We start from the raw sequence: 27,023 nt of genomic DNA, 5'->3' as shown, positions 1-27,023 counted from the left end.
CCAAAAGTTATAACCAAAAATGCGCCCCCAAAATTTGTTTGTTTTCCACTTTAGTCAAGGTGGAGAGAAATGTGACCAGCTCCAGATAGCAGTCATTGTTAGCACACGCGCACACACACGCACACACAAAATCAGGCTTCTGCTCAAAAGGAAAAAAGAAATCTCTGGAAAAGCCGACTTCAACAGCAACTTCATTTGAGGTTAATCGGAGGCACTTTAAATGGTGGCGGGTGGGAGCTGTCTGCTATTTAACACAAGTTTGAATGGAATTGGTTCGTTCTAAATACAGCCACATCCCTAGTTTTAAGAGGGTGTGCGCACTTGTGCAACCACATTATGTCCATCCATCCATCCATTTTCTGTGCCGCTTATCCTCACAAGGGTCGCGGGCGTGCTGGAGCCTATCCCAGCTATCTTCGGGCAGGAGGCGGGGTACACCTTGAACTGGTCGCCAACCAATCGCAGGGCACACATAAACAACCATTCGCACTCACATTCACGCCTACGGGCAATTTAAGAGTCCTCAATTAACCTACCATGCATGTTTTTGGGATGTGGGAGGAAACCGGAGTGCCCGGAGAAAACCCACCCAGGCACGGGGAGAACATGCAAACTCCACACAGGCGGGGTCGGGATTTGAACCCCGGTCCTCAGAACTGTGCGGCAGACGCTCTAACCAGTCTCCCACCGTGCCGCCCCACATTATGTCAGTTTTTATTTATTTATTTATTTTTAACTTTCCCTCTCGAAAACAGTTTCAGTTGTACAGGTTGTAAAGGGGTGTGTAGACTTTTCAACTTCTACAAGTCCAACAGCTACAAGACTTAATAGTACGCTTACTGACCCTCTTGATGGGAAGTACGCCAAGAAAAGAACAACGCAAATGCGCTTGTTCATGGATTTTCTTTTTGTTGAGGAACCTCTTGTGCCCTGGAATTATGTTGACGTGAGTTAAGATTCATTCATTTAGACAAAAGTAGTGCTTTGCCAGAATCCCGTGCCATCTATTGGCAATTGTTAAGCTTTTTGGGGAAGCATCATTTGCTCGCAGATTCTAGGTGAACAGTTCTTCAAAAAAGGCTTCAAGCTATTTATTGCCGCTCAGTTCAAGTTTATGGTCAACAGAAAACAGAGAATTACACATTGTGTATTTTAAACAACTACATAGCTTTACCTTCAGGTCCCCTAGCTTAACGCTAACTAATCAGAAATTCCACAGCTGGGCTAACGAATAGCATCGGTATTTGGGAAAAATATGTCATGTTTGAGACTACGGCAGAATGGCACATGACACAAAAGAGCCAATCACAAACGACGGCTTTCGAAGGAGGAAGTGATATGGAAAAAAAGCTTTTGCGGCTATTTTTCAAATGTAACTACAATTGTAATCATGGAAATTTACAAAAGCAACTGTAATTTAATAACACATTTTTCTCATTAAATGTAATTAGTTACTTCCCAACACTGGTCAAGCATACTTCAAAGTGACTCCATCCACGTAGAAATGTCCCATTCCGTCATGTTCGGAGGTTGTCGGCGCGCACATGAATGAACAGTGGCCGGCGCCTTTGTGCACTAGAGCGAAAGCGTGGGCAGAAGCCTCGCTACTCGCCCGCGTCTATTCAGCGCCGATCGAGACAATGCCGCCGCGGGACGCTCAGGTACACGAGGAAACAGCAGCGACAGGCAGTGACATTTCAAATCAAAGCAAATTCTTCGGGCTCCCTTTTGTTCCATAAATACGACATTGATTGCCACTAAAACACATTTTGATTCAGGCATGTTGAGGCGCTACTAAAACGCCGCCTGTTAAGGCCAAGGGAAGACCTTGTACAGAGCAAAAGCGAGGAATACAGTGTACGAGGTGCACGGGAAGCATCTCTTCCATATCCTTGACATCCAACTGAAGGTCCATGTACTAGTACACATTGTCCACAAAAGTAAGACAATCAGCAACTAGTACTACAACTATGGCATACTAGTAGGACAACTACATGTTACTTGTGAGTCAGAACTGTGCACTTGTTGACATCTGCATTCTACTACCACTACTAGTGAAGTGCTAGTTTTTAACTAGTAGATTTTTAGAATGTCACTAGTAGTCACAGTTGTCATCTAGTGCACAGTTTTGCCTCACTAGTATGCCAAAGTTGTCCTACTAATAGTAAAACAATTCAGCACACTAATAGAACTACTAGGACACACCATTTTTTCCAATACTAGTGCCCCTTTTGGTCTACTAGTAACCCAATTAAACCTTAGTGTAGACTACTGTGCTCCACTAGTAACACTACTAGGCAAAGTGGTGAAAAACATTACTAGTAAGACACTAGTACGGCCTAGTCGTTTTACTAGTGTGCTGAATTGTCTTATGTTTGTTACTAGTGCTAAATGTTAATTAGTAGAATTTTAGAATGTCACAAGTAGTAGTAGTAGCAATTTGCTTCACTAGTAATGTGCAGTTGTCTTACTAGTAACCCCAAGTTGTCCTATTAGTCGGAAGAACATTCAGTGCACTAGTACAACTGTGTCTTACTAGAAACGTCGTTACTATACATTAGTACGACAACTTTAATACTGATGTCAAAAATAATCGTGAACATTTCGGTGCTACTACCAGGATCCAGGAGGCTACTAATGCGTGACACGTGCCTCCAAGTTGGGTCTGTTATTGTTACTAGTGCTGCTAAGTAGTTTACTCGTAAGATTTAATTGCATACTACAACACCAAACGTGGCACTAGTAGTGGGGGGGGGAAACATCATACTGTTAGTACTAAAGCACTGCCGAAGAGTCCACAGAGGTTCAACAATGGCAAAAGAGCCATTTAGTTGGATTTGATTGCAAGTGTGAACAGGGCCATTAAAATAAGTAAGTCCGTTTATTTATAGAGCACTTCTCCCTGAGAGGACTCACAAAGTACTTTACGTGGCTAAAATACAGTTATACACGCTAAGTGGCTCCCTGGCAGGGTGAAACATTTCAAAGTTAAATCCCCTCCTGTGATTCCTCTCATTGCACGTGATGAATAAATGAATGGCGCCGTTCATCGGAATTGAAATGCAGATCATGCTAATGAAACCCTGTGTACGTTTTTGTTCCACTGAGCAATCCAGAGATTGTTTTTTTTTTCCCCTTTTTCTTTTCTACGTTTGGCCTGGTCGGTCATTTCCAATTAATCCCGGGCGCCTGCAGTTAATTGGCAAGCGCGTCCAGCCGAGTCGAGTTGAAGAAAAGAGGAAAAAAAAAAAAAAAAAAAAAAGAAAGATCAAATGACAAAAGGCCTTACCAGGCTGCAATTATCATCACCAGGGAGCCCAAGGGGCAGTAACGGCTGTGACATTTTCTTGTCGGTAACTGTACCAAACTTTTAAACACTAGCTGGGAAATCCGTAAAAAAAAAAAAAAAAAAAAAAAAAAAAAAAAAAAAAAGGCACTGAAACAGCTCATGGTTTGCAAGCCAAAAGCGAACAGAAAATAAAAAAAATTCTGTGGATATACTTCACATTTGTATGTTTTCATCCATTGTTGCACTTTTCAGCGTGGCTAGCATCACGTATCGTAGCTACCTTCATTTCCCGACATTTTTTAGAACAATCAAAATCACAAAAGTTCATTTCATCCGAATATGCATGAAAATATATCTGGTTAATTCGACATAAACCGCACGAAAAAGTTTCATAAAAATTGGTTTTCTGACATACTAAAGAACAACCAGGAATTAGTACGAAACTTGTGGGCAAATCTGGAAAGTAAAATCACTAAAAAATGCTCAGAGTTTGGAAACCAAAATCTAACAAAGTTTTCCATTTTCCAGGAAAACTACATCATATTTGTGTTTTTATTCGTTAATGTCACTATCAGAGTGGCTAACGTTGCATATAGCAGCTACCTGCTTCTACAGATGTTATTATTATTATTTTTTTTAAATGTAATAAACAGAAACTACAATGAAGGTTTTAACAGCTAGGCGGCTAACTTCTGGGTATGGAATTTATGGGGCACACATATTTTGCCAAACCAACTTTCTCTAGTATTTGGGATGTCATATTGTCTCTATGGAGCCTTAGTAAACACGTGAAATACGAATTAAAATCGGCCACGCGTTCCAGAGTTACAGTCGTTTTTCTGCGGAGAGGCCTGAAATCAGGTCATTGGAATTTCTCGAGGTTAGCGACGCTCACCTTGTTGGTTACATTGTGATCTTTTTTTAGATTGTGTTTCGCTTTGGCCACTCATTTCCATTTGCTGCCTCGCTTTCGAGTCTGCGCTATTTGAGTTCAAGTTTGCCAACGTCTGTTTTTGCGCTAAGTGACGGGAAATGAGCACGACGACGCTTAATTCGATCCCATCTGTTCCCGACTTTTCTTGAGAGACCAAACTCACACGCGATGGAAGATGCTGGTGCAGCCTGCAGAAGGCCTCAGCGGGAGTTTTTGCCGCTAGCCTCTTGCGCTCACTGAGTTATTAGTCTCGCGCTGGCCACCAGGACGTCATCAGTCTGTCTACTCCGCAGAGGAAAATAAATTTTAAAAAAGAATAAAAAAAAAAAAAAAAGACTCCTGCTCAATTAGAACAATGCAAGGTAATGGAGGGTTTGTCAAAAGTTGCAATTTGTCTGCTTTAAACCAAAATAGCAGACTTGCTGTTCAATTTTGGGTACTGGGATTTCGGGTCGATTGGTGAAACTTGTGTCCGGGGCAAATTTTGTTTTTTTATTTGGAGGGCAGGAATTTCTCTCAAAATGGCAACTTCATAACAAAATGACTGCGTCTTTTTCGGGATTCCAGTTATGCTTGATATGTTCATGCAATTTCAGGTCCAGCAGTGAAACTAGTGTCAGAGGCTGTTTTTTTTTTCTCTTTTCAGGGTGCGCTCCAGTCAGTTTTGAGTATGTTGTGTTCAGGACCTCTAAAAAAAACAACAACATTAATTTACCAAAACACATGGTTTTGAGGTGGTGTTTGGTGAGTTTATGGGCGTTTTTTAGGCTTCTAAAAAGATGATTAATTCTGGACTCACCAGGATGAGGTCCCTAGTGTGAGTTTGTCAAAGTACGACCCGGGAATTCACCCAAAAATTGCAACTTGAAACGAAATGACTGACTTCCTGTTGAATTTCGGGCACGGGCCCTTTAAACTTTTGTGCGTCCTGTTATTGTAGACATGTTCATCCAGGGTTTTTCATACTAAAAATTGTGTCAAACTAAGGGTACTATTTTTTGTGGGCTGGATTTCGTCTCAAAAATGGCAGATTCAGATAGAAATGGCCGACTTCCTGTCCAATTTCGGCCATGGGACCTTGAGACTTTTTTGTGCATCCCGTTTTGACAGACATGTCCACACAATTTCAGGTCCAGTGGTGAAACTGGTGTCAGGCAACTATTTTTCCAACCTTCCAGGGGGCGCTACTAAGTTGAGTTTTGGGGGGTCGTGTTCAGTACTCCTAAAATACATACGTTTTTACCAGGATGCATGGTTTTGCCAAAACCGGTAAGTTTTTGGGCATGTTGCGGCTCCCCAAAAAACGGGATTATATGGCCGAAATAATAATAAACACCAACTGTTTACATGCTTCGGTAAGTGCTGCTGTTTTGGTTAGCAACATAGTTCTAGTAAGATCAGCGGTATTACAGTACATTTACTCTGCGTAACCTTCACTTTTTCGAATGAACCAATGTGAGATATTGATGGATAAGTCTTTGGTCATAGAGATTTCGCTTTGTTTGAGGATGGTGTGAATAACGCAAGTGAGCCGATAATTGATGTGTACACGCTTCTTCGTAGGAGTGTCATGCCATGCAGCCGAGCGTTGATTCCGGGAAAACTATATTTTTGTCAGGTTCACACGACCTCCGCGACTGACGCCACCGCATTCTCAGACACGGATTGAATGAAAAAGCAATTAACGGCCAGCCGGGAGAAACGCTCTGTCAAGGCTCGCAGTCAGACAAAAAGTCCAACTTTAGCACTTTTAAGCCGCAACACAAATTGAAAAAAAGAATGTTTATGCTTGGTGAGTCACAATCTGTCATCGTATCTTTATGCAGCTTTTAGCGTCTTCTACATTTTATTTTTTTTTTCCTTAGCTTTGTGCGAGCGTGCAGTCAGGGTTTTTCATACTAAAAAGAGCAGAGATGGGATCAAGTGACACATGAGTAAGTCTCCAGTCATTTTGTGTTGGGCAAGTCAAGTCAAAGTCAGTCTCTCAGGTGCCGTCCAATCAGGTTATCTCGAGGCGAGTCAAATCAGTCGATCAAGAGTCGAGTCAAACCAGGTTATCGCGGGTCGAGTCAAATTGGGTTATCTCAAGTCGAGTAAACTTCAATCAGGTTATCTCAAGTCGAATCAAATCAGGTTATCTGAAGTTGTGTCAAGTCAAATCAGGTTATGACTATAAATGTTTTGGAAAGATCTGCATTTCATAATTTTATATCAACAATTATTACTGTTATTATTATTATTATTATATTATTGTCAAAGACTATCAAAATTGACCCAGAACATAATATGTGTGCATGGAAAATTAACAGTATGTAAGAGTTGAGAACAGGCTAATGTTTTATTTACTGGACATTCAAAGACAAGTCACCATCTCTTGACGCATGTATCTGTTTGTATGTGTGCTTTTTATTTAGAAAGTACTTTAGCCTCCGAGTGTAGTAAAAATAAATGTGTAGCTTCCTGTCCCTTCCCACACCGTTGCTCATGTTTGGGCTTCTCGGAAAGTGATTTGTTTTGGCAGGATGTGTTTGCGTTTACAGCTACGACGAGGCTCCCAAATCACCCGCTAAGGGCTTTTCTCAGCTCTGCCGGTCAATAATTGCTGCATACCCGGAGTGCAGCATGGCGTAATTATGTACTTTTGTTTGCGCACCCGTACAAAAAAACATTCAAAGAAAAAAAACGGTGAGTCAGAGCTTGCAGCAGGGGTGGGGAACCTTTCTAGGTTGGCACTGAGCGTCGTTTTGGGGGGGGGGGAAGGTGCAAGAACGGCACAGAATATTAGTCCCGCTGCTTTTTGCCAGGCCAAATTTCTACCTGCTGGGTTGAGAGCAAATTCTAATCAACATGCTTGTTTTTTTTGTTGAATTATAATGCTTGTGGCTGCTGCTTGTGATCATGTATTAGTGTCTGTGGTGAAGTAGCATGGAGCTCATTGGTGGCCCAAGGTTGTTGGTGCACTGCCACTTCCGATTCACTGTCAGCAATCAGATGTTTACAGCTTCTCTACCTGACGACAACATAAAAATGGCATCAATTAGTTGTGTTTATTTGTGCACATTTTACAGTTTTTGGTTTTGAAAATTTTCACTTCAATTTTGAGTAGAATATTTTTGGACAATTTCCTAAATTTTTCAAAATTTCACAATTTTTCTTTACTTCTTTATGAAGATTTCCCAACAATTTATTTGACATTTTACAATTTTTAGTCAATATTTTTCCAGTTTTTGAAAATTTCTCAATTCTTTGATTTTGAACATTTCCCAACAATTTAGGTTTGTTTTAGATTGTTTTTATATTCCCTGAAAAATTTATGTTTTATGTTTGAAAATAATCCCATACATTTCTTTTTCTGTTTTCAGAAATGTTACTTTTTTTGTTTTATTTTAAAACTTGTGCTGTGAAGTTAATTAAGTTTTTAAGATGGCCACCAGGAAGGGACTACAGTATTTCTACATCAATTATAAAATATTATCAAACATTATACTACAATTGCTAATCACACTATACATGAAACTATTCACCCACAAAAAGGCCATATTCTGTCAGCATTTCAAAGCAATCAAAAACACCATCACCGCAGATATTGACTCCCCCCGAAAAGAGCATCTTAACGCAAACATGAAACAAACCATTTTTGTAGCTTCTTTTTCCACCAAAATGACTCGTTGCCAGGATCTTTTCTTACACGAGCGCCTCTGCGATGATTTGCACGCTTGACATAATGTCAATTAAATGTCATCAGATGCGTTGAAAAGTGCAACGTGGATGCGGTCGTCTCTGACATTAAAAACGGGCCTTTTTTTTTTTTTTATGTATATTCAAATACGCCCTCGGCACCGAGAAAACCGAACACATCATTTGGAACGAGACGCGATTAAAAAAAATGACAACAAGGGAGGAGATCAAGGCTCGTTTAACTGCTACAGTGTTCCCTGCTATAAGGCAGACTTTTAAGCGGTCAGTTTTTTTTAATGGGTTTTTACGGTGTACAGGCAAGTCCAAATTCAGAGATGCATGCCGTCTGTGTAGCACCATGTTGTAACAATTTTTTTGGTTTTCACACTAGTATTACTTTTTTGTTTTGGAGAATTTCCATATATTTCTTCAGGTTGTTATTGAACAATTTTGCGATTTTGGAAGTATTGTGTTTGAATTTTTCTTTATTAAAAGAAAAGTTTTGGGACCATTTTATTGCTGTTTGGGGAAATAAAAAAAAAAAGATTTGTATGAAAGCCAAATCAAAAATTCCCCTCATGGCACTCACCACCAATTTTTGTTTGTTGTTGAATAATGTCCAAAAAAAATACGTCTGGGGAAAGTTTACAATTTTTTGTTGTTGTGATTATCCCCCCAAAATTGCGTTTTAGAAAATGAAACTTTTTTTTTTGTTTTTGAAGATTTTGTTACACCACTTATTTTTGTTTCAGTTATGAAATAATTTTTTTTGGGGGGGGGATAATTTGCATTTTTTTATTTGCTTGGTTCCTTGTCATTTTTGAAAATTACATGACAAATTTGTCTTTATAAAATTACATTTTTTTGGTTTCTGAATATTTTGATTTTCATTTGTTGTTGTTCATTGTTTTTATTTTTGGAAAATTTTACATTTTTCATTTCACTCCCATTTTGATTTGCTTAAAAACAATGGCACACCATCTATTTTGGCACAGAGTCATTCCGACTGGGCGTTTTCATAGATGAGCGCTTGCCGTGTCCTGTCGGAAGGCTGCTGACTTCCCCCTTGGTGGCACTTTGCAATTTAAACTGAATTTTGCATTTCAGGCCTAGAGTGTAGCAGTGGAGAACAGCACTTGGCAACATGTGGCAGGGATGAAGCCAAATCCAAAGTCCCCTCATAGCAAATGGATGTGTGTAATAGCTGGTATTACCATTACGTAACGTACTCATCCGGATAAAGGGGGGGGGGGGGGGTGTTCAGGGGTCAATCCCGATGGAGCGCCGCGGCTCGGTAGCCGTTAGCTGCACTGTTCGCGGTAAGTTGCACGTAACTATAGGTTTCTGCTCCTGACATGGACGCGAGCATTATGAGGCTCGTGGGACGCTTTGGAGCAGATCAATGCGAAGGTCCGCCGAGGGGTTTCGGTGCAAGACGAGAAACAGATGGCTTGGCGGGCTCTTAAAGAGACAGCGCAGGAGATGCGTCAAGTGTTTGTTCGTGTGACCGTATTGTGGTAGGCGGCGGTTTCTGCAGTCAACGAGAACGAGGCAGCGCTTGAAGCGACGGTCCTGTCATTTTTTTTTATTTTGTGGCTGATTTCTTTTGAAAATCGTATTTCATATCCCAAAACTTTACCGACCAATTGTTTTTTTTTTTGTGTAAATTTTCCTTGTTTTAATGAAAATTTCCAGAAAATTTCGCAAAAATGTATAACAAAAGATTACTGAAAATTTCAGTGAAATCTATTTTTGTAACTGTACGAAGAATGTTTTTTTATTATTTCATTAGGATTTGTGGTTTGTTATGGGGTTGTTTTAAAAAAAATTCTCCAAAAGGTCTGTTTTTTTAATTTTCCTTACAAATCATTGTTTTTGAAAATTCCATGATGATTTCTTTTGAAAGTGTAATTTTTTTTAATTTAAGATTTTAGGCCAAATTATTTTGCGTATGAATATTTCACAATTTTTTTTTCAAAAGTTGTTTTTGGTTTTCTTAATTTTGCCAAATTTGGGGGTTTGTTGAACATGTACTAACAATAGCTTACAAAGTGTGATTGATTTTATTTTTTGCTTTTTCATGTTTTTGTTCAATTTCCTAAACATTTGGTTTTAAAAATGTCTCCCCCCAAAAAAAGCTTTCAAAAATTTCAAGGTAAAATGGAATATTTGTGTCTTGAGTTAATTTCGTTCATTTCTAAATCCTTATTGCTATTCAAAAATACCAGGACTTTTTTTTGGGGGGGGGATCACCCCCCCACTTTGCAGGGAAAAAAAATTGCATCAATCACATACACAATTATTCCATCCTCTGGTGACCTTAAATTACACGTGAAAATTTCATGCACAAAGCCTAAATTTTTCAATTTTACTCTCCCAGTCACCCTGACTTTATTCTGACTGGAAGCTGCTAGGAGTGAAGGGGTGGGGGTTGTTATGAGGGGATCCAACCAGTGCGACCGTCCCCCACCATCCCCCCGCAACAAACAATCGTCTTTGAGGCTTATCTCTGCCGAACACAAGAGTGTTGTCTGTTTCGTGGGTCACGCCCGCTATTTCTCCTCACCCCAGCGAGGACGCGATAGCCCTCGCCCGCTGGCAACCGCCGTTAATCGGCCTGTGGGTAGCCCCCTCCCCCTCTCCACCGGGGGAGCCGGTCACTGCACTTCAATTAAGAAAGTCAAGGTTGAGTCACAATGAGTCGTGCTTTGGGGGAAATGGTGCTTTTATGCAGATTAGCCCCATCCCACCCCCCGACACACCCACACACACACAAAACCGCGCTCCCCCTTAGGTGGTTTGGATGGTGTCAGTTGGTGTCAACTGTTGATGTAATTTGCGTACGGATTTAGGGTCACCCCCTTATGAAATTGCCGCGAGAGTGATTGGTGTAGAGTGAATGAAATGAATGAATGGGAGTCTGATCAATTTTGCGTCACCTGTGGATTCAAATGTCATTTGTTTGATTTATGGTCACCTGTGCATGAAACTGTCACCAGAGTGACTGATTTAGGGTCACGTGTATGAAATTGTTGCAAGTGTGATTGATTTAAGGTCACGTGTCTCGAGTTCTCATGAGAATGAGTGATTTAAAGACCAAAACTATTGTGTAGGAATAAGGTTCCGCACCGTGATCCAGACATAACGTTGCGTCATTTGTCTTTCCTACGTTCTCTGGTTATTGCTTTAATTTCACTGACACCTTCATTTTATACCAAATAAACTCAGGCGTTACATTTACGACGAATGGAAATGAGATATTTGTGTGGTGGTGCTGAGTGTAATGTTTATTGGGGGCTTAACACTATAATTAGCAGTAATAATGGTTAGTGACTAATTGCCTTATTAGCGGGACGGACAGAGTGGACGGGGGCTTTTAGTCAGCGTGGCGTTAGCACGTAGCAGCTCGCCGACACCTGCTGCGTGCGATGGTTGAGGATTATTAGACTGTGAAACAGCATCATGATAGAGTTACTGAGAAAAACATGTTGCAGTGAACACACCAGTCATAATGAGAAACAATGGAGAACCCCCATGTTCAGATCTCAGCCCGCGGCTGATGTGTTTTTTTTCCCCGAGAGGAGACCGTGGCGTGTCACACATACGGCGGAACTGAGACACAGCAAGAAGCTCAGCTAACATGAGGGCAAAATGCAGAAAAGTGGAGACTGTGGGCAATGTGCAGCAAAGTAGAAACTGTGGATTGTCATACCACAGCTTTATTCTTAGGAGACGGAGGGCAAAGTGGAGACTGTGGAGTCTCATACCACAGCCATGTATCCTAAGGAGATAGAGGGCAAAATGCAGAAAAGTGGAGACTGCGGTGTGTCATAATGCAGCATCCAGAGCTGTGTATTGGTCATCACAGAGTAACATCTGCCTCCTCCCCGTCCCTCCTCTGCTCTCCATCATCATCATCATCCCGTCCTCTCAGCCTTTTGAGGATTAAAGCGGCCCTAAACCCCGCACGCCCGCCCACTCCTCCTCCTGCACGCCATCCTGGCCGGATTAACTCGCTCCTGTCACACGTTAACCTCGTATCGCAAAAAAACCTGCCAGGAGGCTGGACACCATTAAATTGTTTGATTTAGAGTCACCTGGGGATGAAATTAGAGTGATTTAGGGTCACCTGTTGATTTTTGACAGATTTATTTCATACCCAATAAAGTTAAATACTTGACTAATATGATCTGGTTTAGGGTAATCTCGCGATGGAATAGTCTACAAGTGATTGATTTTGGGTCACCTGTGGACTAAAATCACTACGACAGGAATTGATTTAGCGTCACCTGTGGATGAAATAGCCAAGAGAGTGATTTTTGGGTCAACTGCAGATGTAATTGACACGAGTAGGATGATTTGGATGAAAATTTCTTTCATCTAAAAATCACATTGTTGCAAGTGGGATTGATTTAGGGTCACCTGCATGAAACGCATTCACGCGGTACAATCCAGCAATAAAAAGCCAAGTGACATCCCGAAGCGACGCAGTCGAGAATGAGTGCTGGTTGATTGCGGCGCGCTCTTACACCGTGAATGATTTAGGGTCACCTGTGGATGAAATTAACACACTTTAGATCTGGAGTCACCCGGTCAAACCTCGAAAAGGCGCGGAAAGCAAAGCGATAAAATAAATAAATAATAAGAATCACAAACGCCAGGATAAAATGCCACGTCTTCCTGAGGGGATGGAGTGCAGTGGAGGATGGGGGAGCGGATGCAACAGTTGTCTGTGTGAGGCAGCCAGTTGCAACTCACACAATGCATGTGGAGAATAGATTAACGAAATAGGTGAAGGGATTTATGAAATACAAAATTAAATAAATAAAAAAAGCCCCTCAGAGATGCCTGGCAACCGGAGGAAAATGAACAGCAGCGCATCACTTACTGGAGTCATCCGAGTCGTACGCCTCCACGTCAGGCTCGTCGTCTCTCCTGGAAGCCGAGGCTCCGGCGAACGCCCGGTCCGGGCTGTCCTCACTTTCCGAGGTGGCAGCGGCGGCGGTGGCACCGCTGCCGGCGGCGGCACCGCTGCCGGTGGCGGCGGCCGGGGTGGCGGAGAGGGCGGCGCACGGGGCCCCGACGGGCGGCAGGCCCCGAGGGTAGCGGGGGAAGTAGTCTGAGATCTGCTTGATGGGCTGGATGGGTCCGGGACACACGTCAATGGCCATGTGCTCCTGGATGCTGATGGTGGGTTTCTCGCCTTTGCGTTGTGTCATGCATGCGGTCCAAGCCAGGAGCCTTCTCCCAAACCCAGCCGTGAGAGAAAAGAAAGGAGCAAAAACAAAAGAAAAAAAAAAAGAAGAATCTCCTCTCAGGTGGACCCTCGCGATACCGCCTCAGACCCCCGCCGTGCACCTTCCGCACTATCTGACTGCCGCCCCTCCCGCCTTCCCGCTCTCCCGTTTGGAGACCCCCGCGCTCCACCCACGGCTGCCGATCTGCACCAGAGCGGAGGCAGGAGCGTGTGAGGGTGGGCACCGATGAGGCAAGAGCAGAGGGATTAGGCGCGGAGGGACGGCGGGAGGGAGGGAAGGATCAGCTGATGTCGCTGCCTAGCAACCGACCGGTAAACAGGAACCGCCGCGTCACGGTGCTTAATTCCGACGTTAGCCACGTCCATCTGGACATCCTGCCTCTTTGCTTCAAACGTTAACGGGTCCTTCAGCGAAACATGTTCGGAATCACTCAGCAGTCCTAATGACAGTGATTTAGGGTCACCTGTGGAGGAAATTACAGTGAGGGATTTCGGGTCACCTCCGGATGAAACTGCTGTGAGTAGTTTAGGGGTACCCAAGTTATTTAGACTCACTTGTGGGTGCAATTAATCACAAGAGTGATTGATTTGGCGTCACTTGTGAATAAAACCTTGGCTATAGGGGTTGATTTAGAGTCACTTGTGGATGCAATTATCGCATGTGTGATCGATGGGGTGCAATTACAAATAAAATTATGACAAAAGTGGTTGATTTAGGGTCACCGGACTATGAAACTGCCTTAAGGGATATAGGGTCACTTGTGGATGCAATTATCACAAGAGTGATTGATTTAAGGTCGCTAGTGAATAGATTTGATTGCTTTTGGACTACGTGCGGTTGTGTTGATTTAGGGTCACTTGTTGACATAATTGTGGCAAAAGTGGTTGATTTAGGGTCACGTGGTTGTGTTTGGATTTAGGGTCAGTTATTAAAGTTGTGATCAAATCCCCGTGAGAGAGATTTAGGGTCATCTGTGGACAAAACTGCTGTCATTTAGGGACCCCTGTGTTTATTTGGAGTCACTTATGGGTGAAACTGTCACGAGGGTGATGGCTTTAGGCGCACTTGTGACTACAATTGTGGCAAGAGTGGGAGATGTAGGGTCACCTATGGATGAAACTTCCATCAGAAGGATTTAGGGGAAAAGGACTGAAGTTTGCGTTTATAAAATTCGTAAGTGTAGTGTCGCCAGTGGAAATGCATAATATTTTGGTTTTGTTGCACATCTAAAAAGTTCCAAGTGTAAAGTAAAATTTCTCTGGAATTTGAAATGTGAACATAAATACTACTGGCTTTAGAATGTTCCTCACAAACATTAATGAAGATGCAGCTTATATTAAAAAAAAACTCGAAAATGTATTTGAATGTATTGATATTCCTTATTATTCGGTCAACGCGTTGATGACTCACGTGACATTGAATCTCACACAGCGCAACACACGTCTCAATAAATGCTGCAGCGCCATCTGGTGGGAACAGCAATCGCACACTACAGCGTTACCGTTCATTATAAACTATGACTACCGGAATACAAATGTTATTTACTCACTAGTTAAAACAAGCATCCACTGGACAGCATTAGCGGTATGGTGAGACACCAGAGCAGGACTCATGGGTATTTTTCAAGTGGATCTTTGTCCTGTTATCTAAAAAAAAAAAAAAAAAAGTCAATACGATTACAAAACACGTAAGAAAACAAACGACGCAGCTAAAAATGTCCAACAGCTGCAACAGAGGACAAGCATTGACACGTTGAATAGAAACAGCGCTTTTGTGTTTGAAGGGGTTTTATGTACTTTATCCTGACAAGAAAATAGCTCTTTAGCTCTTCCTAATATTTTGACGGGTGACGCTAATAAAAGGACAAGAAACAGAAAAAGGTCTAGGTTGTTCAATTGTCTTCAAAGCCTCAACTACGGCCCCTCGTGGTAAAAACGGGAAACACACCATAAGCTGCATTATAAGAAATTTAAAATTCACGTTAAGGTTTTATATTTGCAGAAAATGTAATATTTTAACGACTTGGGCTCGCCTGTTGATGGAATTGACACGAGCGGGATTGATTACAGGGTCAAATTTCTTGCGAGACCGATACATTTAGGGTCACCTGTTGATGACATTGTGAGGGAGTGATTGATTTAGGGTCGCCAGTTCATTACAGTCCCAGAGGAATTGTGGATCACCTGTGGAATAAAATTGTGTGAGTATTGAATCAGGGTCACCCGAGGATGAAGTTGCAAGAGTGATTATGGGTTACCCGTCGACAAAATATCTGCAAAAGATGATATTGATTAAATGTGAACTGATAGATTTTGGGTCCCCTACTGATGAAATTTCAGTCAGAGGGATTTTGATATCACCTGGGGTTGAAGGTGTCGTGCGATTGATCTAGGCTCGCAACATGGATTGAATTGCCTGTTGATGGAATTGATGAAAATGCATGATAAAAATCTAAATGTTCCTTTTTGAGAGGTTGGAAGAATCAAGGCATCAGGATGACTTAAGAGACACTTTTAATTCACTTTGTTCACAGCAGTTCATATGCACATTAATAACCTCTCTCACTATTTATATATATATATATATATATATATATACATATATATATATATATATATATATATACATATATATATATACACACACACACACACACACATACACACACACACACACACTGTGGGGAATGGAGCTGGATTAGTGCAGAAGGCACACACTTGGCTTCCAACTCGCTTGCAAGCTCTGCACGCGTGACACAATAGCTTAGAAAATAAAGTGAGTGGTGAGTAGAAATGAGTGCAAAGCCTTAATAGAAGGTGTGGTTTTTAATTTTGTTTTTTATTTTGACACCTGTTATAAGGCCATTTGCAGCTGACACAGATGACAATAAAGCAAGGGACCAATGCCGGACTATGACTATACACACACGGTCATTTTAAGGAAGACTCATTATAAAGGTTAATGTTTGATGTAATGTGTGTAATATGAAACAAAGAAGATTACGAACTACCGTATTTCCTTCAATGGAAGCCTTGCCACAAATAGTAGCCAGGTGCGCAATCCTAAATTAATTCAAGATCAGGGGGGAACAAAAACTTACGCTCATGGACGCTATTGTTAACCACCGTTTGAAAGTAGTTGCTGACTCAGCAGCACCTAAAGAGTTTGTCAGGTGAATTAAAGTCTTAATGGTGTTGGAGTGCTATTCGAAGAGGCTTTTTCTCTGAGATTGACATGAGATGACTCAACAGTGTTGTGGACTGGGGTTCTCCCGCTTACTGAATATGGCAGAATGAATATATTTTTTTTAATATGGCAGTACTATCTAAAAATCTAATTCATTTGATGTGGGAAAAGAATACGATCTAATTCAGTTCCATGGAATTAACAAATGTTCTGTTTTGATGCATTTCCGCCATAATAATTATTTTGTGTTCAAGTTCACCTTCACTTCAATTCAATTGGAATGTATTAAGATGGTTTCATAATTTTCCAAATGAAAGGCCTCCCCCAGCTAATGTTGAGTCAGTCAATAAATGCCCAGGGCCACTATTTGTGCCAATGCGGTAATTTAATAAATGAAAGAAGAAAAAAAAAAAAAAAAAGTGTCATTTTCTGATGTTGTGTTGCAGGATTGAGTGGAATCAAAGTACATTCAACAGGTACGTTATATGGAAATCAATTCAAGGTATATAAAAAAAATAATAATAATTTTTTTAAAAATGGAAAAATGCAGATTTCAGCAAGCTTTCTTTCCTCTTACTCAGGAAAACCAAAAAGCGACAAATGGTAAAAGTAAAAGTTTACGATAAATGATTGTCAAATATTTATTTGAGAAAATCGCGTCACTCACTCCTTTCGCACGTTGTCATAATAGACAAAAATAAATTACTTTAATCATAAATATAATTTTTTTTGGGGTGGAGGAATATAAAGACAAAAACTAAATAAATAAATCAAGTCAAAATGTGCACGAAATCTAGGAGGTGTGCTAACTATCCGAACAACAAAAGTAATTCCAAATCCTGAAATAATTTAAGGAGGATTGATATGAATATTTATACATGGATTTCAAGAAAACGACGAAGAAGACGCAAACTTCATCCGTCGCAGGTAAGGCAAGTTCCTGTTTTTGCATCAAAATCAACACAAAAGAAAAATTGTTTTACTGACAGAAACAGCAACATCTTCACATTCCGCTTACACGCTAATGTCCACGTATCTTGTGCATGAATACTGTCCGAGCATTTGTACGAGATTTTCCAAAGGCAAAAAAACAAAACAAAAGCCAAGAAATAAACAAAATAATTTTATGAACTTTTTAAACCTCGTTCAAACTACGGAAGAACTTGTTCAATTGAGTTTCACTTTCTGAGTTACTGCGACTCGAACGCCACAATCTGCACATTTGTTACGTATAGTATAAGAATATTAACTAACAAATGAATGGACAGAAAAAAAAGAATTTGATTCTAACAATATAGCCCATGCGAAGATTTTCATTCTAGTAACACAATGAGACTTGAACATAAGTATTCATTTTGTTCCGCAGTCCAAAGCTAACGTTAAAATATTTTTAAAATAATTACATTTTTTTTTTTTTTTTTCCAAAAGGACTAAATTTTTTAGCAAGCATGAACCCAGACGGACCACTTTTACACAATTTTCAGAAAGAAAAATGGTGATTGCGTAAAATACTGTTTAGGATTTTATTTTTTTTAATAGCCAGCGCGAGCTAAGGAAGAAGTCTTGCATTTTGAGACACTACAACTCGGACGCCACCGTCCGCACATTCCTGACGTTAGCCACAGACAAGGAAGTAGCATGCTAACTAACAAACAGAGGCAAAAACACTGCGATGCTAACAATGTAGCCTAAGTGGAGACTTGCAATTTAAGTACGCCAGCTAACAAATGGCATGACTTGAACAACAACATGAACGTTACTTACGATTATAAACGATCAATCATTAAGACGTTTATCAGTGTTATTGACACTTTCTTGAAAAAGTGCTCAGCGTATTCCTAATGTCTTGAACCAGAAAATATCAAGCTTGTTAACCAACGGGTTAGAGTTAAATGCCACGTTGTGCCGTTTCTCAAAATGCTACTTCCTGGTTCACAGCTAACGTAAGATGCCACAAATGTGCGTTCAACTTGTTTGATCGTAAGCCTGCTACGTCCTGGTTGACCGCTACCATAAGCCAAATGCCACCATCTGCGCATTCGTGACGTTAACCAGAAAGTAGCATGCTAACTTACGGAAGCGTATTGCTGCCACATCAGAAAAAAAAAAGTTCAGAATCACGTTATTACGTGATAAAGTTTTACGTTTTAACTTGATAAATTTGACTTTGGTTCCCAACAAAACAAAACGGATCATTTACTTGGGGTTCAGGTCACTGGCGGAGCCCAATGAAGAGTGTCTCATGAATCAAATGTTACTAGCTATGTAACTATGCTGCTCTTCTAAAATACAGTAAAAAAAATAATAATGCTAGTCTAGTAATATATCCCAGTCATATGCTACTTCAATGTTAATCTGCATTCTCGGTAATGTAAATCCAGATGTTACAAATGCCTGTTCAGCTCGTGCTTTTTCATTAGTGTGTGACTTCCTTGTTCATGTAAGATGTCACAAATGCGCGTTCAAGTTGCACCATGGGTGATTTAGCATGCTACTTTCTGGTTCACAACTAACCTAAGATGTCACAAATACCCATTCAGGTCGTACGGTTTGATAGTAAGCATGCCCCTCTCTGGTTCACGGCTAACGTAAGATGTGCGCTCAGATCGTACATTTTGTTTGTCAGCGTGCTACATCCTGGGTCGCAGTAACAAACAAACAAAAATATGCTGCTAACAATTCAGCTCAAACGGAGGTATGCTTTCTCCAACTCCCAAGGTTTTCATTCCAGTAACATTAGGTTACTTGAGTGCCTTAACAAGAAATTTCAACTGTCAGTGTGTTAACCCACACTAAAAATGTAGCCTTGGATCTGCCAGTTAATAATTCTCATAGCATTAATGCTATGAATTCTCCTGTCCGGCGAAAATTTTGCTGCATGGGTGCGTCTGGTGCAGGGAAAGTGTGAAATGTCTTGTTTCGTGATTTTGATAAACCAATTAATTTGGACCATTCTCAGCTAAGACTGTGTAGCATTGGTATGCTAGCTAACAATTATGAAACAGATGCCAACAATTTTGCTGTGGCTAAAGAAATATACCTGGTCCTGGAAAAAGTGCTCCTCTGCGTCCTGTTAGGCAGATCTTTTTGCTTTAGTATACTTCCCGTGTGTTTACTTCGGACAAAAGTATATTGGAAGATGCATGCTGCTTGCTCATTGTACTGCATTGTCCCGATATGGCACCATAGGACTCCAGAGGCAAATCAACAGTAATCCCTTACAAAAAAAAATGAAAAATACAAAAAGAGAAATATGCCAAAGGAAGAGAGAGAGAGAGAGAGAGAGAAAAAAAAAAGTTTTCTCAACACATATTTACACCACAGATGGCAGGCACTTGTATCTTTGGTTGGATCAACCCAACATCATTGCAAGGAGTTTTGAAATCATTCTTGAGAGTCCGCCTGGCAACTCTGTGAGTCGTCTCTGGGTGTTACGTTTTTTTTTTTTTTTTAAGCTATCATGTTACCTTCAGGGATCTTCTTGTACCTTCTTAGTCTTCTGAGAGTGCCACCTGCAAGACAAGAGCACCAGTGCTAAAAAACGTTAACTAGTTTACACACGGACATTAACAACCCTCCTGGCACGTTCATTCCTCAGGAACAGCAATAATACAACAATATCATTAACCATATGATTAACCCTCATTAACCGATTGATGCACAGCCGCCGTTGATGTCCCCTAAAGACAATCGTGTATGGGACTTTTATGCTATGGCTGCCCTCCTCCAGGTGGCTTCCCAGGGCCACCGCCCCGTCCGCCTGCCCCCTTTGCACGCCACTGTGCTGTTATATCCGTTTCCTCGGTATGCAAGGGATATTCGTGGGTCACTTTGACCCCGGGCGTGTTTAACCATAAAATAAAGATATCAGTCACAGTCCTTTCTCCCGCCTTGGCCACCATACCTTCTCGGGGTAGAAATCGGGGCTACTTTGCCGCAATTTGCCGGGCCTGCCCTTGATGACGGCGTAGCAGAACATGGTGATGACCATGACGAACAGGAAGTAGCTGGTGTGCATCAGGTGCAGGTTGATGAGGGAGCGATCGTCCTGGTCAAAAGAAAAATGCTTGGTTTACATCGGCGAGCATTTAAAAAAAAAAAAAAGGAAGGAAATGTGCTCAACTTTGGGATGCCACTTTACAATACGAAATAATGCAAAGCAGATTCATTCATCTGATCTGTCAATCTGTCATTGTCATTGCGTTAAAAGCCATCATACGAGTGTTAAAAAGGGGAAAAAGAGACGTCAACCGCTGTCATGAAACTTATTTTAGTTTAAAAACCATTATTAATGAATACATTGAAATTCATTAAAATCAGTCAATTTAAAATATAATCCAATGTAAAAAATTAATAAATAAAATTAGGTTTACTATTCACCCACATTAATTTACATCTTATTTAAATTTAAAAACGAAGTTTATTTATTTCAGCATTGTGTCACATGCAATAAGCGTATTGAGGTTGGCATCTGCTTAGTAAAATGAACTGCATTGCTCGTATGGTACCGTTCGTCTTTCACCTCCCCTCTTTGTCACGACTTGGAAGCCTGTGGTGGCAACGCAAAACAAAAGCCAAAAAAAAAAAAAAAAAAGCAGCAAGCAAGCTAATCTCCCATCGACTCACGTCGGGCACAATGACGGTGAGTTTGGGATTGAGGGCGTGGTACACCTTGCCCACGGCGCCCTTGTAGCACCAGAAGGGGTTGTAGTCCTGGCTGTACTTGGTGTCTGAGTCCCGCACGGTGGTGAACACCTTGTACCAAGAGGTGGCGTTGGTGTACGTCTCTGGCATGCAGTGCGGCGGCTGCCTGCGCAAAGCAGAAAAACAGACGTCGATAGCACCCGGAGGCCCTTTGGGGAACCTCACGCCATTTTATTCTATATTTGTGTTGGTAGCATTGTAGTGTAATGTAGTGTAATGAAACATTTCATTTTGTGTTTCGTTTACATGGCACAAAATATAAATAATGCAGACTTCACTAGACTGGGAAACAAAGTCCATTTGTAGCTGTGCATGCTATTAAAATGTTTATTTTCTATGTTTTGTTTTTACAGCTGGGACACTCACACTGTGACCGGGAAGATGTTGCTGGCCGCCGTGATGGTCATGCATGTGCTGAACACCACCTGTTCGCAGTGGCCGTGCAGGATGCAGTCTTCGGCGTTCCAGGACACGGGCAGTGTGAACGTGATGTTGATCTCTTCGTGGGCTTCCCGGCCTGGAACGCAAACAAATGGTAAACTCATAATAATTAGTTGGGCACGACGCTACCACGTAAAAACAGCTTCCACGAGAAAAAAAAACAAAAACAAAAAAACCTGTTGGCTCTCACCAGACAAGCCGACCTGCTGTCCCAGCACGGTGGCGTACAGGTGGGTGATGTTGCGGGAGTAGCCGCCGAAGGGCCGCTGGGGGTCCAGCGTGAGCGTGATGGCCACCGAGATATTGATGGAACCCGAGTCTTCAGAGAGCAGCGGCCCCGGCGTGCTGGGGCGAGCCTGCCCGCTGGTCGCCGCCAGGCTCTCAGGCGTGGTGGACTCGTTGAGGCCGTGCTTGATGGTCTCGTTCTCCGACACGCAGAAGTCAAGCTCGTTGTAGCGCAGCAGGAATGTGTTCCAGTCCTGAAGAATAACAACCAGGAGTCATATCTTCTCTATTCATTTCAATAGAGAATGATAATTTTGAGATATTACTATTTTGAGTTATGAGCCTAGTCAGGGGTTAATTAAACTCTTAAGTCAAGCCATCACTGTACTGCCCTCGCATGTGGGAAAGGAGAGCAACAGTTGCTGATGCACTTTTCAGCCATTTATTGAACGCCGGGAGAATAGCAAAACGCATAAACAGAATTATCTTAAGGTTAGGAAAAGCACCATCAAACTTTGTCGTGATAAGCAGGCTGCTAGCAGGCATGACCTCATTTTTTTTTTGTCATTGTCAGGTTTTGTGTTTGAACACTTGCTTTTATCACCACTTTTCACCTCTTATACGTGGGTCTGGAATGTATCCCCTGTAATAAACGGGGGATCTCTGGAATACAATTGTGTCTCTGGGCAGTTATAATTAATAACCACCACCTCTCACGCAACAGAAACGGACGCACCTCGGTCAACTCCGGAGACTTGATCTCCTTGATCTTGAAGAAGTAACCAATGGTGAGGAAGGCAATGGCCAGAGCGCTGACACTGATCATAAAGATGACCAGTGGCGGGCGGTTGTTGATGTAGCTTCTCAGGTTCTCCAGAGGGTTCAACAGGTACACCTGCGCGGGAAACAAAATGTGAGGCTCTCAAGAAGGGGTCTCAAGCTTGCTTTCATCCCGGGCTGTATCATAGTTTTGGTTGCGCGCAGGGGGTCGCAGTCCTTACATCTTCAAAATCACTTACTTTTCAGAAAATAAAAAAAATAAAAAAATAAAGAAAAGGCCATCCAGCCTCAGTTGCCAAACACCGAACCATGTAAGGTAATCACGAGTCAAGCCAACATAGCCAACTGCTTCATCATTTTGCTTTATGATTTTAAAAAAAAATTTACACAAAGGAGCTACATGTTTTCAGTTCATTATCATTGTCATTCCAAAAGTGAACTCCTCTAATGGAGACATAGCTGTTTTATATTTGTTCGTTTTTTTTTTGTTATTGCCTTCAAATTGTAACAACTCCCACTTTCAAACAGCTCCTGAGTATTGTGGCAACATAAATGATGTATTTTGTACATTACCTACGCTGTTTTGAATTCAACCAAGTCGTAAAATGTTTGTATATTTACACACGTAGGCACACATTGTTACAAGATTAAGATTCAGTGTTGTTGTTGAGAAGTCTAATGTCCACCTTGTTTGCTAGGCTAAAGCTTAGCTCTGTTTGGCCCTCGGAAACGGCTCAAAAAACAACTTCCAACTATACGCACGATTTAATGGCCGTGGTGGGCTAAATTCATCGGCACTTACCATTTTCTCCGGTGGGCGGTGGTGACGAGGAACTCCGTGGAATAGCTACAAAGCAAAAGGCAACTGTTTAGCCTAGCCGAGCTCCAGTGCTAGCTCATCTGCCCCCCACCTTCCCCCGCCGCCGCCGCCGCCGAGCGAGTCGTTAGCTTCCCCGGGGGGAAAGTTATTCGTCCCTGAATAGACCGCTGAAAAACAACCGGCGGTGGTGAGTGGAAACAATTCCGACAGCACCACGTCCCATTCTCGTGTGTTGTTTTGTGTCTGTTTAGTGTTTATCTGTAGTTTACGTCAGCAAACGCATCACTAAGGGGCGCTGACTGACTCCGCCCATCCGCACTGCGCGAGTGCGCGTCTATGAAACGAGCGCTCCAAAAGTCACGAGAGGGCCCAAAACGTTAAAGAAAACGTCGCTCGGTAAACTTAAAAACAAAGAATTTCGCTGCAAGAGGCAACAACGTGGTTCGTTACGTCCAATTTCGCACAGTTTGTCTCGTCTCGTGTACTTCCGTGAGATATGTTTTGTATTTGAGACCGCGGTGCCTTCAAAGCTACTCGTAAATCAAAGTTTGACAAAATTATTTTTAAGAAATTATAAAGGAGACATATTATGCACTTTTTTCACACAATTTTAAACAGTTCCTAGGTCTTTTAATAAAAAAAATTTTTTGTCACCGTTTTAAAGACAATTAAGGCGTAAAATTGCGGGGGAAAAGAGTAACTAATTCCCAGAGAAACTGGCATATGAAGCTACAAATTTTAATTTTAAGAAAATGATTTTATGAGACGAAAGTCCTTTGTTCAGAAAAAGTTACAAATATATATTTAAATCGATCCCTTGCACTGAAAAAGAAGAATTAAAAAATCAATCCTTTGTTTACAAGAAGTAAAACAAATATTAAAACCTTAAGTTAAACAAAGATCCAAATCAAAGCGTTTTGTTCACAAAAACACAACCATTAAAAGGAAATCCAACACACACAAAAATTACGAGAAATCAACACTTTGTAATTGATCCTGACGTTGCAAGGTCACGGATAGTCCTTTGTACATAAAATGTAGATAAACAATCCACATCAGGTATTTGTAGACAAAACTTGAATCAAAATTCCAAAGCAAAACACAAAAATCTAAACAAATCCCAAGGAGTCCTTTCCTCACAAAGTTTCACCAGAATTCTGTCCGCAAACATAAATTAAAAAGATCCAAATCAGCCATTTGTACACAAACAGTACATTTGAAAAATCTTAATCAGTGTTTTATTGACAATAAGTCAGTCTTTTGTCCTCAAAAAGTCAATAAAAAAAACCAAATCACTCTTTTATTCACAAAAGGGACATAAAAAAATCCACTCCTGGATGTCATTTAATGCAGACATTATGACATCATGCGATGACATCATCCAATCACAGACTGCGATGTAGTTGCCTGTCATCTAATCATACAGTAACGATGCATCTTTGACTTGTTTTGGATCTGACAAAACTGGAAGTAGTGTGTTGCTCTTCTGATAAAAATAACAGCTTGAAAGAGTTTTGAAGAGATGCAGAGCCAGGAAGGCGCCGCGACCAGGCCAGAGGTCCACGAGGACGCCCAAGCCGTCGTGGCCGAAGAACCCATGACGGTCCAGCGCGTCATCCACCTGCACCGCGAGCTGCTCTCCTTCTTCACCGACCTCCAGACAGCGGCCGACGCCAAGCAGTTGCTGCGGCGGACCAAGTTTGAGGAGGCCCTGCGGCTGCGTATGGAGCGCCTGGATGACTCCAGAAAGTTCAGCAAGAAGAAGCTAGAGGAGATCAAGGAGGGCTGGGCTCGGGCTGCCACCAAGGCCACGCTGCCGGACCTCCTGGATGCCCTGAAGAGTCAACAGGAGCTGTGCTCGGCGATGATGGGCCACAAGACGGACCTCATCGCCGAGCTGCAGAAGAACTGGATGGACGGCGACGAGCGCCACTCCATCGACCTCCGCAAGCAGACGGAGGCCCTGGACGTGCTGATCGAGCGCATGGACAAGGTGAGGGGCATGACCATGGCCAACAAGGAGCTGGCCCACATCCAGAGCCCGCACGACGTCTTCCTGACGCAGAGCCTCCGCGAGTGGGAGGGCTACCAGACGGAGCTCCGGGCCCGCCGCAAGGAGTGGCTGACCCAGAGGAAGCTGGCCATGGAGGAGTACGAAAAGGCAATGCCCAAACTGGAGCTGACGCAGGAGGCGTGCAACACATCCAAGCGCTGCATCGACATGAAGTTGATGGAGCTGGAGCGCGAGCAGGAGGAGATTAAGGGCAAGCGCAACGTGCTGGAGGCCCGCAAGCTGAGCTGCGACGAGAAGCCCGAGGTCATCTACCTGCTGCGCAAGCGCGTCAACACGCTCAAGGTGCAGCTGAGCGACATCATGAAGATGATCCAGATGGAGGAGGAGAGCTTCCAGCGGCGTGAACAGTATCTGCTGGAGGACATCCGCAACAGCATGGCGCAGCACAAGCGCATCCAGAAAAAGATCAAGCACTTTGCACTGTCTGACGCGCAGACCTTCGTGGAGATGTCCCGCATGCTGGTGGCCGAGGTGAAGCTGCTGGCGGAGAGCGCGCTGGCGGCCGACGCGCACCTCTGCACCCACCTGGGCCTGACGTGGGAGCGGCCCGTCGCCGCCATGGAGCGCTGCTACCCCATCCAGCCGCAGGACAAGTTCGAGATGGCGGCGCAGGTGTACGCTGAGAGCGTGACCGAGGTCGACACCAAGACCATGACGGCGCTGCTGGGGCTGCTGTGCGACGAGCTGGGCTTCTTGATCGAGAACAGCGAGCACCTCAGCTTCCTGCACAACGAGCGCCGCACGGCCGAGAAGCTCCTAGGCCTCCTCAACGCCTTTGACTTCTACGACGACGACCTCAACAGGCTGGTGGCGTTCCTACTCAAGTACGAGGAGCAGCATCGAGAGCGGGCGGACCGGGCCGACGGAGACCTGGCTGCGGAACTCATCCATCCCAACAACGTTCTGCCTGCGTTTTTGAGCTTCGTCAGCTACCGCGTGCACTGCATGAAGAGTTCGGCGCTGCGCCATTACCTGGACTGGGATGCCGATGCGGACAAAGCCTTTTGGGAGAGTATGGTCAACGTAATCTCAGAGGAGAAGCTCCGACTCTGGGATGCCGCCGAGATCGCCTTGACGCAGTACCTGGCTGTCCTGGAGGAGAACTCGGAAATATTTCAGAAGAATCTGTCTCTGGAGGAGGAGAACAGGGAGTTGCGCAGGCAGCTGTCATGTGAGAACGACGGAAGCGCTTTTCTGCTCAAGGACTTCCTGAAAAAAGATACTTAGAATGCATAAAACCTTGTTCACCATATTTAACAATAATTTAAAAAAAAATCCAAGTCTGTAATTTGTCTACAAAAAGTACATTAAAAAGCCGAAGCTGTGGCCGTTGCCCGTTGTGTTGGCAAGAATCGGCCGTATATTCTTTTTGTATGTTTGTGGTAGAATGCCAAGTATCAAAGAAAATTCCTAATCACAGAGTAATGATGACTGTTTGACTGTTTTTGCTGTCCAACCAGACTTCCACTTGTACGGATAACGACTTGACCGAGAGTTTTGAGGGGATGCAGAGCGAGGAAGGCGCTGCGACCAGGCCGGAGGGCTTTCATTCACAGAATGTGAACTGAAAAAAAAAATCTTCCTTTGTGGCGTTATTAGGATTCCCACAGTTTCGAGGCAGAACGCGCCCTGCT

General features: G+C 42.6%; 3 protein-coding genes across 5 annotated transcripts in view; 1 reads left to right on the top strand and 2 right to left on the bottom strand.

The window, feature by feature from the left end:
- The window catches only part of doc2b (double C2-like domains, beta), a 55,113-nt gene extending 41,988 nt beyond the window's left edge, over positions 1 to 13,125 (bottom strand). For both annotated transcript variants that reach the window (XM_061751830.1, XM_061751831.1), the window contains exon 1: positions 12,790 to 13,125. In XM_061751830.1, the coding sequence (XP_061607814.1) occupies positions 12,790 to 13,120 (331 nt within the window). In that variant the 5' untranslated portion in view covers positions 13,121 to 13,125. The remainder of the gene's footprint in view (positions 1 to 12,789) is intronic.
- A 456-nt stretch (positions 13,126 to 13,581) lies between these two features.
- On the bottom strand, positions 13,582 to 23,679 carry tmem248 (transmembrane protein 248). 2 transcript variants are annotated; one of them, XR_009785165.1, is made up of 9 exons: positions 23,298 to 23,679; positions 22,452 to 22,610; positions 21,681 to 21,969; positions 21,416 to 21,566; positions 20,972 to 21,155; positions 20,250 to 20,393; positions 19,813 to 19,857; positions 14,709 to 14,805; positions 13,582 to 13,622 (listed from the first exon to the last, which is right to left on the bottom strand). XR_009785165.1 is itself a non-coding variant. In XM_061751834.1 (8 exons), exons 1-7 carry the CDS (start codon positions 23,298 to 23,300, stop codon positions 19,837 to 19,839), a joined length of 951 nt encoding a protein of 316 aa, XP_061607818.1. In that variant the 5' UTR covers positions 23,301 to 23,679; the 3' UTR covers positions 15,970 to 19,562; positions 19,813 to 19,836. The 2 variants fall into 2 exon arrangements, 1 of the variants encoding a protein (XP_061607818.1); XM_061751834.1 differs by lacking the exons at positions 13,582 to 13,622; positions 14,709 to 14,805 and adding an exon at positions 15,970 to 19,562.
- A 208-nt stretch (positions 23,680 to 23,887) lies between these two features.
- LOC133467216 (dynein regulatory complex protein 1-like) lies at positions 23,888 to 26,715 on the top strand. The gene has a single exon (XM_061751828.1). The coding sequence runs from the start codon at positions 24,838 to 24,840 to the stop codon at positions 26,614 to 26,616; it is 1,779 nt and encodes a 592-aa protein (XP_061607812.1). The 5' UTR covers positions 23,888 to 24,837; the 3' UTR covers positions 26,617 to 26,715.
- Positions 26,716 to 27,023: the final 308 nt, after the last annotated feature.

Source organism: Phyllopteryx taeniolatus, chromosome 17 (assembly GCF_024500385.1).
Source record: "Phyllopteryx taeniolatus isolate TA_2022b chromosome 17, UOR_Ptae_1.2, whole genome shotgun sequence".
NCBI lineage: Eukaryota > Metazoa > Chordata > Actinopteri > Syngnathiformes > Syngnathidae > Phyllopteryx > Phyllopteryx taeniolatus.
The sequence above is the reverse complement of the archived record's forward strand: the minus strand, read 5'-3'. Positions and strand labels throughout refer to the sequence as shown.

What these genes read in the sequence shown, in the direction of transcription:
- tmem248 (XM_061751834.1), bottom strand. An exon ending in AGTCTCCGGAGTTGACCGAG is followed by an intron (nt 21,970 to 22,451) that starts GTGCGTCCGTTT and finishes GTTATTCTTCAG; the next exon opens with GACTGGAACACATTCCTGCT. An exon ending in AACATCTTCCCGGTCACAGT is followed by an intron (nt 21,156 to 21,415) that starts GTGAGTGTCCCA and finishes TGCTTTGCGCAG; the next exon opens with GCAGCCGCCGCACTGCATGC.
- LOC133467216 (XM_061751828.1), top strand. Translation starts at nt 24,838, where the DNA reads ATGCAGAGCCAGGAAGGCGCCGCGACCAGGCCAGAGGTCCACGAGGAC.